General features: G+C 43.7%; 1 protein-coding gene across 1 annotated transcript in view; it reads right to left on the reverse strand.

Moving 5' to 3' along the window:
* LOC132389313 (zinc finger protein 214-like) overlaps positions 1-13,765 on the reverse strand; it is a 32,666-nt gene that overhangs the window by 14,066 nt on the left and 4,835 nt on the right. Inside the window, exon 2 of the mRNA XM_059961829.1 lies at positions 2,912-3,012. Within this exon, the coding sequence (XP_059817812.1) occupies positions 2,912-3,012 (101 nt within the window). The remainder of the gene's footprint in view (positions 1-2,911; positions 3,013-13,765) is intronic.

A 13,765-nucleotide genomic window follows, 5' to 3' on the forward strand; every position in this document is an offset into this window, starting at 1 on the left:
TATTCCACATCTACTCCTCTGATGTCAGGCTGAATTTGATCACATTAAGATCACTTGCCCCTTAGTGTTCTTTGAACGTAAGTGACGTAATAATTTCTGGATCATGACAACACCCAATCCAGAATAACTGATCCCCAAATGGGCTCAACCACGAGCTGTTCTAAAAAAGCATCCTATAGGCATTCTGAGAGTTCCTCCTCTTGAGACCAACACCAAACTAATTTTCCTTATCACTTGCATGACAGCCCCTGTTGTAACATTGCCCTTTTGGCACACATTTTCTATCTCCCATTGTAACTTGTGGACCACATACTTACTACTGTTTGGAGGTCTCTATACATTTCCCATCAGGGATCTTTTTTTTACGTTTCCAGTTCCTTTATTCTACCCACAGATTCTACACCTTCCAACCCTATGCCAATATTAAATTTTACCAACACAGCCACACAACCCCACTACCAGCTTGTTCTTTCAAGAAACATAATTATCTGTGAAACAAGACGACCTGCAGATGCTAGAAATCTAGAGAACTACACACAAAGTGTTGGAGGAACTCAGCATGTCAGGCAACGTCTATGGATGGGAATCAACATTTTGGGCCAAGACAGTTTATCGAGACTCTTGATACCCACGAATCTGGAATATCAACAAGCAAGTAGTGCAAAATAGAGAAAGCCTTTGACAGAATTTAGTTCAAGACTTAAAAATCTTGGCAAACAGAGCTCAATAGTTGACAAATACAACAAAGGTAATAAACACTTTCATCAATACCCACACTGACATTTGTTAATAAAAACATCTTGGCCCATTTTCAATCAGTAGAGTTTACAAAGATAAATAAGAACTTTAGAAAAGTCTATTCACACTCAGACACCAGTGAATCTGCAGATGCTGGAAATAAATAAAAGCCCAAATGCTGGCAGAACTCAGCAGGCCAGACAGCATCTATGGGAGGAGGTAGTGACAATGATTCGGGCTGAACCCCTTCATCAGGAGTGACACATTTAGGTTAACACCACCTTGGACAGAAGGAGGAAGAAGAAAAACACACATGAAAAAAATCAGACGACAGTCAGATAAAACTTGTAAGTATATACTTTCATCAAAAATGAACAGGATTTAGCACTCCATGTGTGTATATGCAATCATGATAAGAAATACAGACCAGAAAACTTCAATGAGAGGCCAAATCAGAAAAATAAATCATCACTCTGGAAGAAAACATTAAACAGTGGAATGAGTATGACCCTCCATGGGAGAGATCTCAACGATCTGAGCAGATGAGATGGTGACAAGGAAGCACCATGCACCTGACTGAGAGTTGGAGACCTCTTCACAGAAACCCAAGGGTTTCCTGCAGAAATACAGGGCAAGGTGGTTAACAAAAGGAAAAAAAAACAAAAATACATGACATACAAACAAACAAGGCAGTAAGTGCAGAAAATGCCAAGAGAAACCAGACACAATCCAACACATTCCAGGATCCCGCAGCAGTTTAATTCAATCTGATTACCTACAAAGGTACAATCAAGTGGCAAATATCATTCATCAAAATCTTGCTTTAAAATACAAACTCATCAATGCCCACCATAACTTAATAAAGGCACCATGAATTCAAGCCTGACCCAGTTTTAGAGTCAAGATCTTACAAACGTTTGTACAAATTATATGATAATCAATACATTATTTCAGAGAGGATAATCCAAGAGAACCATCTGGATATAATATTACTGGATAAACAAGCAGGAACAAGTCCCTCAATGGATAAAACCATTCCCAACACACATGTACCTCAACCAGTGGAGAACCTTACCACAGGCATTGTTTGTGTCATCAGTCAATCGACTGATTGTCTCTGTCAATCATCTTCCAAATGTTGCTACTCTGACATTTGTTGCCACACCCCGCTGCTGATTCCCTTCTCCTCATCATAAGTTCTTAACCCGACCATCGTCCAGAGCCCCAAATTCTGCCCTGTGCAGACCCACCTCTGGTATCTGACCCTGCTCAGTTAAACACCCAACTGATGGTTTCCCATTCTGTTTTCGGCCTTTAGAGGACAGTGATGTTCTCTAAAAACCCTTTAGCAGCAGGGAAAATGACCCATAATGTGGAAATTAGTCGTGATTATGGAGATTAACAACCAATATCATTCTTCCTCAGCCCAGAGATTTGAGGGGTGAAGAACATCTCAGACAGAACTGTAATCAGCTCGACTTCTTCAGTCTGCAGAAAATTCAAGGGAAACGTTTTCACCCACAGATGATGACTGTTTGGAACCCATCACCAGAGGGAGAGTGAGAGATGAGCAACAGGGGGGGGCCGGATTTAAATAGACTGTCATGGAAATGAATAACTGGCAGGGTCCAGCTGGCCTGAGTTGATTCTCTACTGTACACTAGGCGTGTTATAAATGCACTAAGTACCAGAGACAGAGTTTAAAATAGAATTGATTTATTTGTCTCAGATCCAGTTCCATTAAAGGTGAATGTGCAGCAGAAGAAACTCCTCCCATGCCCAGTGACCAGGGTGCAGAACTGTGTGTGGTGTATAGCAGCAATAATTGCAGAGTTCAGCACCGACAGTCACTCTCGAAATTGCATTCTGCAACAGTGATGGACAAATATCCAGCATGCAGCTTATTGAAACTTTCTCCCCAGTGTGAACCCAGTAGTGTGTCACAAGGTTAGATGACTGAGTGAATCCCTTCTCACATTCACAGCAGGTAAACTGCCTCTCCCCAGTGTGAACCCAATGATGCACATTTGATGGAGATGGCTGAGAAAACACTTCCCAATGTCTCAGCAGGTGATCGGCCTTTACCCGAAGTGAACTTGCTGGTGTCTCTGTAGATTGGATGACTGAGTGAATCCCTTCCCACGTTCTGAGCAGGGGAACGGTCTCTACCCACTGTGAACTCGCTGATGTGCTAGTAGTGAGGATGACCGAGTGAATCCCTTCCGACATTCACAGCAGATGAACGGCTTCACCCCAGTGTGAACTCGCTGGTGTCTATGAAGGTTGGATGATTGATGGAACCCCTTCCCACAGACTGAGCAGGTGAATGGTCTCTCCCCAGTGTGAACTCGCTGGTGTATCTGTAGATCAGATAACCGAGCGAATCCCTTCCCACATTCACAGCAGGTGAACGGCTTCACCCCAGTGTGAACTGACTGGTGTCTCTGTAGGTTGGATGACTGAGTGAATCCCTTCCCACATTCTGAGCAGGTGAACGGCCACACCCCACTGTGAACTGACTGATGTACCAGTAGTTCAGATGACTGAGTGAATCCTTTCCCACATTCTGCGCAGGTGAATGGCCACTCCCCAGTGTGAACTGACTGGTGTGCCAATAGTGAGGATGACCGACTGAATCCCTTCCCACAGTCTGAGCAGGTGAACTGCTTCACCCCAGTGTGAAATTGCTGGTGTCTATGAAAGTTGGATGATTTATGGAATCCCTTCCCACAGACTGAGCAGGTAAACGGCCTCTCGCCAGTGTGAACTCGCTGGTGTATCTGTAGATCAGATGACCGAGCGAATCCCTTCCCACATTCACAGCAGGTGAATGGCCTCTCCCCGGTGTGAACTCGCCCGTGTGTCAGCAGATCAGATGACCGAGTGAATCCCTTCCCACAGTCTGAGCAGGTGAATGGCCACTCCCCAGTGTGAACTGACTGGTGTGCCAGTAGTTTGGATAACTGTGTGAATCCCTTCCCACATTCTGAGCAGGTGAACCGCCGCTCCCCAGAGTGAACTGACTGGTGTCTCTGTAGGGTGGATGACTGTGTGAATCTCTTCCCACAGTCTGAGCAGGTGAAAGGCTTCTCCCTGGTGTGAACTGACTGGTGTCTCTGTAGGGTGGAAGAGTGAGTGAATCTCTTCCCACAATCTGAGCAGGTGAAATCCCTCTCTGCAGTGTGAACTAACCGATGTAGCAGTAGGTGAGATGACCGAGTGAATCCCTTTCCGCAGTCTGAGCAGGTGAATGGCCTCTCCCCAGTATGAACTCGTTGATGTACCTTCAACTTAGATGATTCAGTGAATCTCTTCCCGTAGTCCATGCAGGTGAACGGCCGCTCCCCGGTGTGAACTCGCTGATGAGCCATTAGGTCAGATGACTGAGAGAATCCTTCCCCACAAATTCAGCAGATGACCAGCCTCTGCCCAGTGTGAACTGACTGGTGTGTCCACAGGTGGGATGACCGACTGAATCCCTTCTCACCCACAGAACAGGTGAATGGCCTTGTCCCAGTGTGAATTTGCTGATGTACCTTCAGTTGTGATGACCAACTGAATCCATTCCCACTGTCTGAGCAGGTGAATGGCCACTCCCCCGTGTAAAATAACAGGCGTGCCAGTCGGTTAGATGACTGAGTGAATTCCTCCCCACAGTCTGAGCAGGAAGGATTGTTGATTGAATCCCTTGTTGCACTTCTTAAATATCTAGACAGAGACAGCAAAACTGGTGTGTTGTGTTTGAATTTCCATTATCAAATTCCTTGTCATTTTTAACCTATAAAAAAGATTTACAAAATCCATCAATGGGTGAAGAACATTTCAAATGAGGTCACTTGCGTTGCCAAGGTGTGATCTGATAATCACACTGTTACAGTGAGGCGCAACCCAAGCTGGAGAGAGAAATCATCTTCTAACTGGGCACAGAGCTGGTATCTGGAATGACCATCAAACTCTCTGATGCCCTTCCTGTCTCTATGAGAATGGGGCATTTCTGTCATCTCCAATCTGTGACCTGGCTCAGTTCGACTTTCTCCGTTGGTATTATTCCCTGTTCCCACTGAGCTGCATGGGGGCCTGGCCCCACAGTAAATGAAACACTCACATAAATACCGTTGTTAACGTGCAGCTGGGATTTTCTTTTATGTACTGTTAATCTAAAGTGCCACAGTTTTAATGCCATGTAAATATCTCCTACACAGATGCATAGTTGTTCTGCACAGCTGTTAAAATACTAATATTTGCTCTGATTCCTTATTTCAGGTTCTTGTCACAGTCATAGAAATGTACAACACAGAAACAGACTTCTTGGCCCATCCAGTTTGTGTAGAACTATTTAAACTGTCGACTCCCATACACCTGCCATCCAGGTACCTATACAAATCTCTTAAATGTTTAAATCGAGCTTGCATGTACCAGTTGGGTTGTTGGCTCGTTCCACACCCAGATGACCAACTGTGTGAAGGAGTTTCTCATCGTGTTCTCCTTAACGTTTCACCTTTCACCCTTAACCTATGGCCTCTAGTTGAAGTCCCACCCCATCTCAGTGGTAAAAGCCAGCTTGTATTTACCCTATCTATACCCCTCATAATTTTGGTATACTTTTATCAAATCTCCCCTCAATCTTCTCCGTTTCAAGGAATAAAGCACAGACCTGTTTAATCGCTCCTTATAACCCAAGTCCTCCAGACATGGCAACATCCTTCTGAATTTTCTCTCGACTCTTTCAACCTCTTTTACACCTTCCTGTAGATTGGTGACCAAAACTGCACACAACACTCTAAATTTGGCCTCACCAATGACAATTGGTTTATGAAGGCCAATGTGGCAAAATCTTTCTTTCTATTCCCATTGATCTGTGACACCATTTTCAGTGAGTTATGGGCCTGTATTCCCAAATCACTTTTGTCTCGAGCACTCCTCAGAGCCCGACCAGTCACTGTGTCAGACATAGGTCCTACCAAATACAACACTTCCCTCTTGTCTCCATTAAATTCCATTTTCCGTTTCTCAACCCAGTTTTCCAGCTAGTCCAGATCACACGGCAAGCCATGACAGTCTTCCTCGCTGTCCACTACACCTCCAGACTTGGTGTCATCCACAAATTTGCTGATTCAGTTAACCATGTTATCATCCAGATTACTGATATAGATGACAAACAACAACAGATCCAGCACTGATCCCTGTGGCAATCACTAGTCACAGGCCTCTGGTCAGACACGCAACCATCTGCAACCACACCCTGGCTTCTCCCAAAGACAGTGTCTCATCCAGTTTACTATCTCATCTTGAATACTGAGTGACTGAACCTTCTTGATCCACCTCCCATATGAGACTTCGTCAAGTGCCTTGCTAAAGTTCATGTAGACCACATACAGTGCCTTGTTTTCATCCAATTTCCTGATAACTTCCTCGAGAGACTCTATAAGATTGGTTAGACATGACCTCCGATGCACAACCCCATGCTGCCTATCCTTAATCAGTCCACATCTATCCAAATACTGATATATCTGGTTCCTGCGCATACGTTCCAATAACTTTCCTATTACTGATGTCAAGCTCACCAACGTACAATTTCCTTGTTTATTTTTAGAGCCTTTCTTGAACAGCGGAACAACATTGGCTGTCCTGCAATCCTCCAGTACCTCATCTGTCACTGATGATGATTTAAATATCTGTGCTTGGGGCCCGACAATTTCTGCACGTCCTCCACGGAGTCCCAGGGAACAACTTGTCAGACCCTGGGGATTTAGCCATGCTAATTTGTCTTCGGACAACAAACATCTCCACCTCTGTAATCTGTACAGGGTCCATGAAGTTGATGCTGCTTTGCCTCACTTCTATAGACTCTCCTGAGTAAATACGGATGCAAAAAAAAAATTAAATCTCCCCCATATATTTGGTCTCCTCATATGGATTACCATTCTGATCTTCTATAGGATTAAATTTTTTCTCTTGCAATCTTTTTGGTCTTATCTGCATATCTGCAGAATCCCTGAGGATTTCCCTTCAGCTTCTCTGAAGGGTCAACCTCATGCCTTATTTTATTTCTTTCATAAGTGTTCAGTTGAATTTCCTGTATTTCATAAGTAGCCCATTTGTTCCTATCTGCCTGTACCTGGTATGCACTTCCTTTTTATTGATCTGGGAGAAGAAAGCCAAAGGGGTGACAGAGCTGCATGGTGGGAGATGGGGGTAAGGGGAGTGTTTAAACTAAAGTTGCAGGGGGAATGGGAGCCTGAATAACAGAACAGATACTGGAGGTGTTCTGGATACAGATGTTGTTCAGACCTCAGACAAAGTCAGGAATGAAAAAAGTTGAACATGGTGTAGTAAATATGCTGAACACTGTATATTTCAATACAAGGTGCATCGTAGGAAAGGCTGATGTGTTCAGGGACGGATCAACAACTGGAATTCTGACACCAGTATCTGGCACCTGTGGACCGGGACAGGCTGCTTTATGACAAAGGTGTGCTTGGTAAGTGGGGGGCCTTCGGAGTGAAATTTTGAAAGTACAAAGCGGGTATGTGCTTCTTAGAATAAAAGGTACAGATAGAAACTGCAGGGAACCTTGGATTTCAAGAAATATTGAGACCCTGGTGAAGCACAAAACGGAGTTATATAACAGGGATAGGCAGGTAGGTTCTTATGGAGTATAAGCAATGCAAGAGAACAAATAAGAAATAAATCAGGATGGCTAAAAGGAGGCATAAGGTTGCCATTGCAGAAAAGATGAAGGATAATCCTCAGGTATTCCTGAGATAGACTAAGAGCAAAAGTATTTCAAGGCACAAAGTTGGTCCTCTGGAAGACCGGAATGGAAATCGCCGTGTGGAGCCAAAGCAGATGGGGAGATGTTGAATATTTTTTCATTTCTATTTACTCAGGAGATGGACACAGGGTCTATGGGTGTGTGGAAAAGGACATGACATGGTGCTCCCTCGGACCCTACAGGAGGCAAGTGCAGAAGTTGTCGGGCCCCTAGCAGAGATAACCAAATCATCCTTGGTGAACGGGGGATGGTTATCAGAGGATTGTAGGATAGCCAAAGTTATTTCACTGTTCAACATAAAACATTGAAATCCACAGCATATTCCAAGCCATTCAGCCCACAATGTTGTGCCAATGACGTAATTTACTCTAGAAACTGCCGAGAGTTTGCCTAGCGCATTGCCCTCTATTTTTCTATGCTCCATGTACCTGTCTAAGAGGATGTTAAAAGACGCTACTGCATCTGCCTCGACCACTGCTACTGGCAGTGCATTCCACACACCCACCACTCTCTGTATAAAGACTTACCCCTGACTTTCCCTCGGTATCTATTTCCAAGCTCCTTAAAACTATGCCCCCTCCTGTTAGCCATTTCAGCCCTGGGAAAAGCCTCCGTCTATCCACACAATCAATGCCCCTCATCATCTTATGCACCTAAACAAGGCTCTAAACATAAACAAACAAACTATACATTGTTTTGAGGGTTTGTTGGAAGTATGCAAAATAATGAGGGTACAGATAGGGTAAATGCAAGGAGGTTTTTTCCACTGAGGTTGGGTGTGACGACAACCAGAGGTGATGGGTGAGTGGGGAAGGTGAAAATTTAACGGGAACAGGTGGAAAACCTCTTCACTGAATCGATTGTGAGAGTGTGGAATGAGATGCCAGCACACTGGTGCATGTGAGCTCGATTTCACCATTTAAGAGAAGTTTGGATAGGAACCTGGATGGTAGGGGTGTGGGGGGCTATCATCCCAGTGCAGGTCATTACATCAGACAGCTTAAATGTTTTCAGCATTGTCTAGATGGGACACATGGTCTGTTTCTGCACTGAACTTCTCCAGGTTTCTATGACAGAGAAGCTGGACAAAATTAATTGGAAGGAGAATCTGGTAGAAATGTCGATGGAGCAGCAATGGCTGGAGTTTCCGGGAACAATTCGGGAGGTGCATGGTAGATGCATCCCAATGAAGCATTAGAATGGCAGGAGGACAGAACAATGGCTGAAATGAGAAGCCAAAGCCAACATGAAAGCCAAAGAGAGGGCCAAATAGAGCGAAAAATATTGGGAAGCTTTTACAAACTAACAGGTCTGAACAACATCTGTCTGGTGTCAAGAAAACAACCTCTTCCTCAATGTTGCAAAAATAAAAGAGCTGGTTGTGGTTTACAGAAGGAATGGAGACAGGGTAATCCCCTTTGCTGTTGAGAGGGTGAACAGCTGTACCGTGGAAGAAGGGCCCAAAGGATATTGAGGACCCAATTCACCACAACCACAAACTGTTCCTGCTGCTACCATCCAGGAAACAGGACCACAGCAAAATGAGCACAGGCTCCAGGACATCATCTTCCACCAGGCCATCAGACTGATTAATTGATTTCTATGTTATATAGACTGTCCTAAGTGCAAACTATTTATATGAATTACAGATTGCACATTTAGATGGAGACGTAACCAAAAGATTTCTACTCCTCATGTATATGAAGGATGTATGTAATAAAATCAATTCAATTTACCCTTTCCACTATCTGCTCTCTCATTCTGTCTCCCATTCCCCCTACAACTTATTTTAAACACATCATCCCCACCCCACGACACTAGCTGTAGTAAGCCTTACCACAAGGATATTAGACCCCTTCTTGTTCTGTTCCCCTAACTAACGAATCCTCTATCAACCCTTTGAATTACCTCTGCCAGGTAATCCACCCCCCCCCCCCCCAAAACAGTTTCTAAAGTGGTCTACCTGTTGTTGTGGGGTTGACCACAAGCGTACTCTGTGAGGGCTGTTTAACCTCATTTCCCTTCCTGACTCTCACCCAGTTTCCTGTGTCCTGCACCTTGGATGTATCACCTCTCTTCATGTCATATTTATCACCTCCTCCAATTCCTGGATGATCCGGAATTCATCCATTTCCGGCTCCAACTCCTTAAGTGCAGGGCTACAAGCTGCAGCAGGATGCACATCTTGTAGGTGAGGGTGTCAGGGACACTGGAGGTCTCCCCACCTTCCCACCAATGTCCCCTCTAACTTGTAATGACCAGTGTGCACATGAAGCCTGTATTGTGCATTTCTGTTAATCCAATGTCAACATGTGCACAGTGAATTTCATATAGAGAGGTATTCATTTTAACAGCTAGCAAATCACTGTCGGTAATAAGTTTGGTCTCCTCTGGGTCTAATCAAGTTCAGCTGCACTGTCACACAACCTATGTAACAGGCCTGTAACAGGTAATGAAGGATTTTCTCACCAGAGCTTTTGCATTTTGTCCATATGTGGATTGCTTGCTAAATTACACTTCAAAACGTAACATTTCCAAGTATCACTCCACTTTTTCCCACTTGTAAATTCTCCAGCAACTTTTGCATCTCCACAATAGACACAGATAATACCAGTTTATGTATTGTACATAAATATTTCCCGGAACCCTCCCCTAGGTGAACTCATTGATGGCAATGCCTATGAATCTGAAGGGAAGGAGAGCAGACTGTCTCATTGGAGACATCTGGCACATTTGTGATGAAGGGCAAAAAGCTGTTTGATATAATTACCTTCCCAGAGAGAATGAGTCAAAACATGCTCTCACGGGTAGAAAAGTTCAGAGCAGGAGGAGGTAGAACAAAGCCACACACACAAAATGCTGGAGGAACTCAGCAGGCCTGGCATCATCTATGGAAAAGTGTACTAATGCTGAGTTCCTCCGGCATTTTGTGCGTGTTGCTTGGATTTCCAGCATCTGCAGATTTTCTCCTCTTTGGGATTGGAGGTAAAACAAATGTGATTTTCTCAACAGCTGATGTAAAAGATTGTTGTGCCCTATGCAATTGTCCCTCAGTTGGTTTTATAAAGGCTGAACCGGAGAATCGTTCTTAACTACGCCGAGTTCCCGAGGCCTTTTGTAAACTGCGCATGCCCAACATTCGGGAACATTCGCATCTTTGACGCCTGCGCATTCAATCGGGGCTTCAGTGCCGGCGAATTTATTAACGCAGCGCTTTCTGGGTAATCACGGTGCCATTAAAAGTTTCTGCAGAAACCAGTTACATGTCCATATCAATTTTTTTTTGGTGTAGAAAACTCAGCAGCTCTTTTAACACAGAAAACAGCTCCCATAAAGAATACAATTAATATCAGCATACTTTCCGCGTATTTAATGCCAAAGTAGAACCTTCTTAAAAATGCAGATATGAAACACAAGACATTCTGCTGTTGCTGGAAATGTAGACACATACACATAAAATGCAGGAGGAAATCTGCAATTCGTGCAGCAGCTAAGCACAGTCCAGGCATGCTGAAGGGACTAGGCCTAAATGTTGTCCTCTCCACATTTGCTTCCTGATCTGTTGATTTCCACCTGTATTTTGCAGAAATAAACCACCTTTTTTTTTGATCAACCAGTTTCTAAATGTTTCTGATCTTTCATTTGTAGCCACATCCTGTTGGTCTGATTCCTCGTCTTCCTCCTCTTTGTAAACTCCAGGACCCATCTCTTTCTTAAGCCAGAGAACCCTGACTCAGGCTGGCAACTCTTTGGTTTCTGACTCTGCTCCATCGAAGATTCACTCCTTACTCTGCTGTCAGTCTTTAGAGGTGAATTGCAACAACCCAGCTGTCTGAGGCACAGTCTTTTGAAGTTAGTGAAAATCACCCAAAACATTGAAAAGAGCAAGGCTGACAAGTGAAGTCAGAGCCAAAGTAAAAACAAAAGACGGTGTACAAGGAAGCCAGAGCTAGTGGGAAGATAGAGGATTGGAGGCTTTTAAAAACATGCAGAAGAAATCCAGGAAGGTCATTCAGAAGGAACTGATGAATGATGCGAAGAAGCATGGGACTAATATCAAAGAGGATACTAAAAGCTTTTTTAAGTATATAAAAGGTAAAAGAGAGTCAAGGGTAGATATAGGACCAATACAGAATGATGCTGGAGATATTTTAATGAGAAATGCAGAGACGGCAGTGGAACTGAATGAGTAGTTTGCATCAGTCTTCGCAATGGAAGATGTCTACAGTATATCAGACATTCAAGAGTATCAGGGAAGTGAAGTCTGTGCAGTGACAATTACGACTGAGAAGGTGCTGAGGAAGATAATGGTCTGAGTGTAGATAAATCCCCTGGACCTGATGGAATGCTCCCTCAGGTTCTGAAGGATGTAACTGGAGAGACTGCAGAGGCCTTAACGATGATCTTTCAAGAAACAACAGATTCTGGCATTGTACTGGATGACTGGTAAATTGCAAATGTTATCCGCAATTTAAGAAGAGAGTGAGGCAGAAGAAATGACGCCATAGTCCTGTTAGCCTGGTATCAGTGGTTGGGAAGTTGTTGGAAGCGATTTTTAGGGATGAGATTATGGAGTATCTGAGACACATGACAAGAGATGCCAAAGCCAGCATGGATTCCTGAAAGGAAAACCCTGCCTGAGAAAACTACTGCAATTTTTCAAGAAAATTACAAGCCAGGTAGACAAAGGACATGAAATAGATATAGTGTACTTGGATTTTCAGAAATCCTTTGACAAGGTGCTGCACCTGAGGCCGCTTAGCAATAAGAGGTCATGGAATTACAGGGAAGTTACTGGCGTGGTTGAACATTGCTAGGTCAGCAGAAGATTGGGAATAAATATATCGTATTCTGGCTGGCTGCCAGTTACCAGTGGAGTTCCACAGGGGTCAATTTTGGGATCGCTGCTTTTTACGATGTATGTCTATGACTTGGACTACAGTATTCATGGATTTGTGCATAAAATTGCCGATGATACAAAGATAGGTGGAGGAGCGGGTAGTGTTGAGGAAACAGAAAGATTGCAGAGAGACTCAGCTAGTTTAGGGGAACGAGCAAAGAAATGGCAAATGAAATATAAAGTTGGAAAGTGGATGGTCATGCACTCTGGTGGAAGAAATAAACGGGCAGAGTATTATTTAGATGGGGAGATACTTCAAAATACAGAGAGGCAAATGGTCGGGAGTCCTTGTGCAGGATACCCTTAAAGTTAATTTCCAGTTTGAGTCGGTGGTGAAGGCAGCAAATGCAATGTTGGCATTCATTACCCGACGTACAGGCTATAAGAGCAGGAATGTGATGTTGAGGCTCTACAAGACACTCGGGAGACCACACTTGGAGAATTGTGTGCAGTTTTGGTATCCTTATTTTACAAAGGATATACAGATATTGGAGAGGGTTCAGAGAAGATTCATGAGAATGATTCCAGGACTGAAAGGTTTACCGTATGAGGAACGTCTGACAGCTCTTGGACTGTATTCTCTAGAGTTCAAGAGAATGAGGGGGAGTCTCATAGAGGCATTCAGAATGTTGAAAGTCCTGAACAGATTAGATATGGTAAAGTTAATAACCATAACCATATAACAATTACGGCAAGAAAGCAGGCCATCTCCGTCCTTCTAGTCCGTTCCGAACGCTTACTCTCACCTAGTCCCACCGACCCGCACTCAGCCCATAACCCTCCGTTCCTTTCCTGTCCATATACCTATCCAATTTAACTTTAAATGTCAATATCGAACCTGCCTCTACCACTTCTACTGGAAGCATGTTCCGCACAGCTACCACTTTCTGAGTAAAGAAATTCCCCTACTGTTACCCTTAAACTTTTCAAATCATGTCCTCTTATTTGAATCTCCCCTACTCTCAATGGAAAACGCCTATCCATGTCAAGTCGATTTATTCCCTTCATAATTTTAAATAACTCTATCAAGTCCCCCTCAACCTTCTACGCTCCAAAGAAAAAAGAACTAACTTGTTCAACCTTTCTCTGTATCTTAGGTGCTGAAACCCAGGGAACATTCTAGTAAAACTTCTCAGTACTCTGTCTATTTTGTTTACATCTTTCCTATAATTCGTTGACCAGAACGGTACACAATACTCCGAATTCGGCCTTACCAATGCCTTGCACAATTACATTACATTACATCACAACTCCTATACTCAATGCTCTGATTTATAAAGGCTAGCATACCAAAAGCTTTCTTCACCACCCTATCCACATGAGATACCACCGTCAGGGAACTATGCACCATT

This window comes from Hypanus sabinus, unplaced genomic scaffold (genome assembly GCF_030144855.1).
Source record: "Hypanus sabinus isolate sHypSab1 unplaced genomic scaffold, sHypSab1.hap1 scaffold_53, whole genome shotgun sequence".
NCBI classification, from domain to species: Eukaryota; Metazoa; Chordata; class Chondrichthyes; order Myliobatiformes; family Dasyatidae; genus Hypanus; species Hypanus sabinus.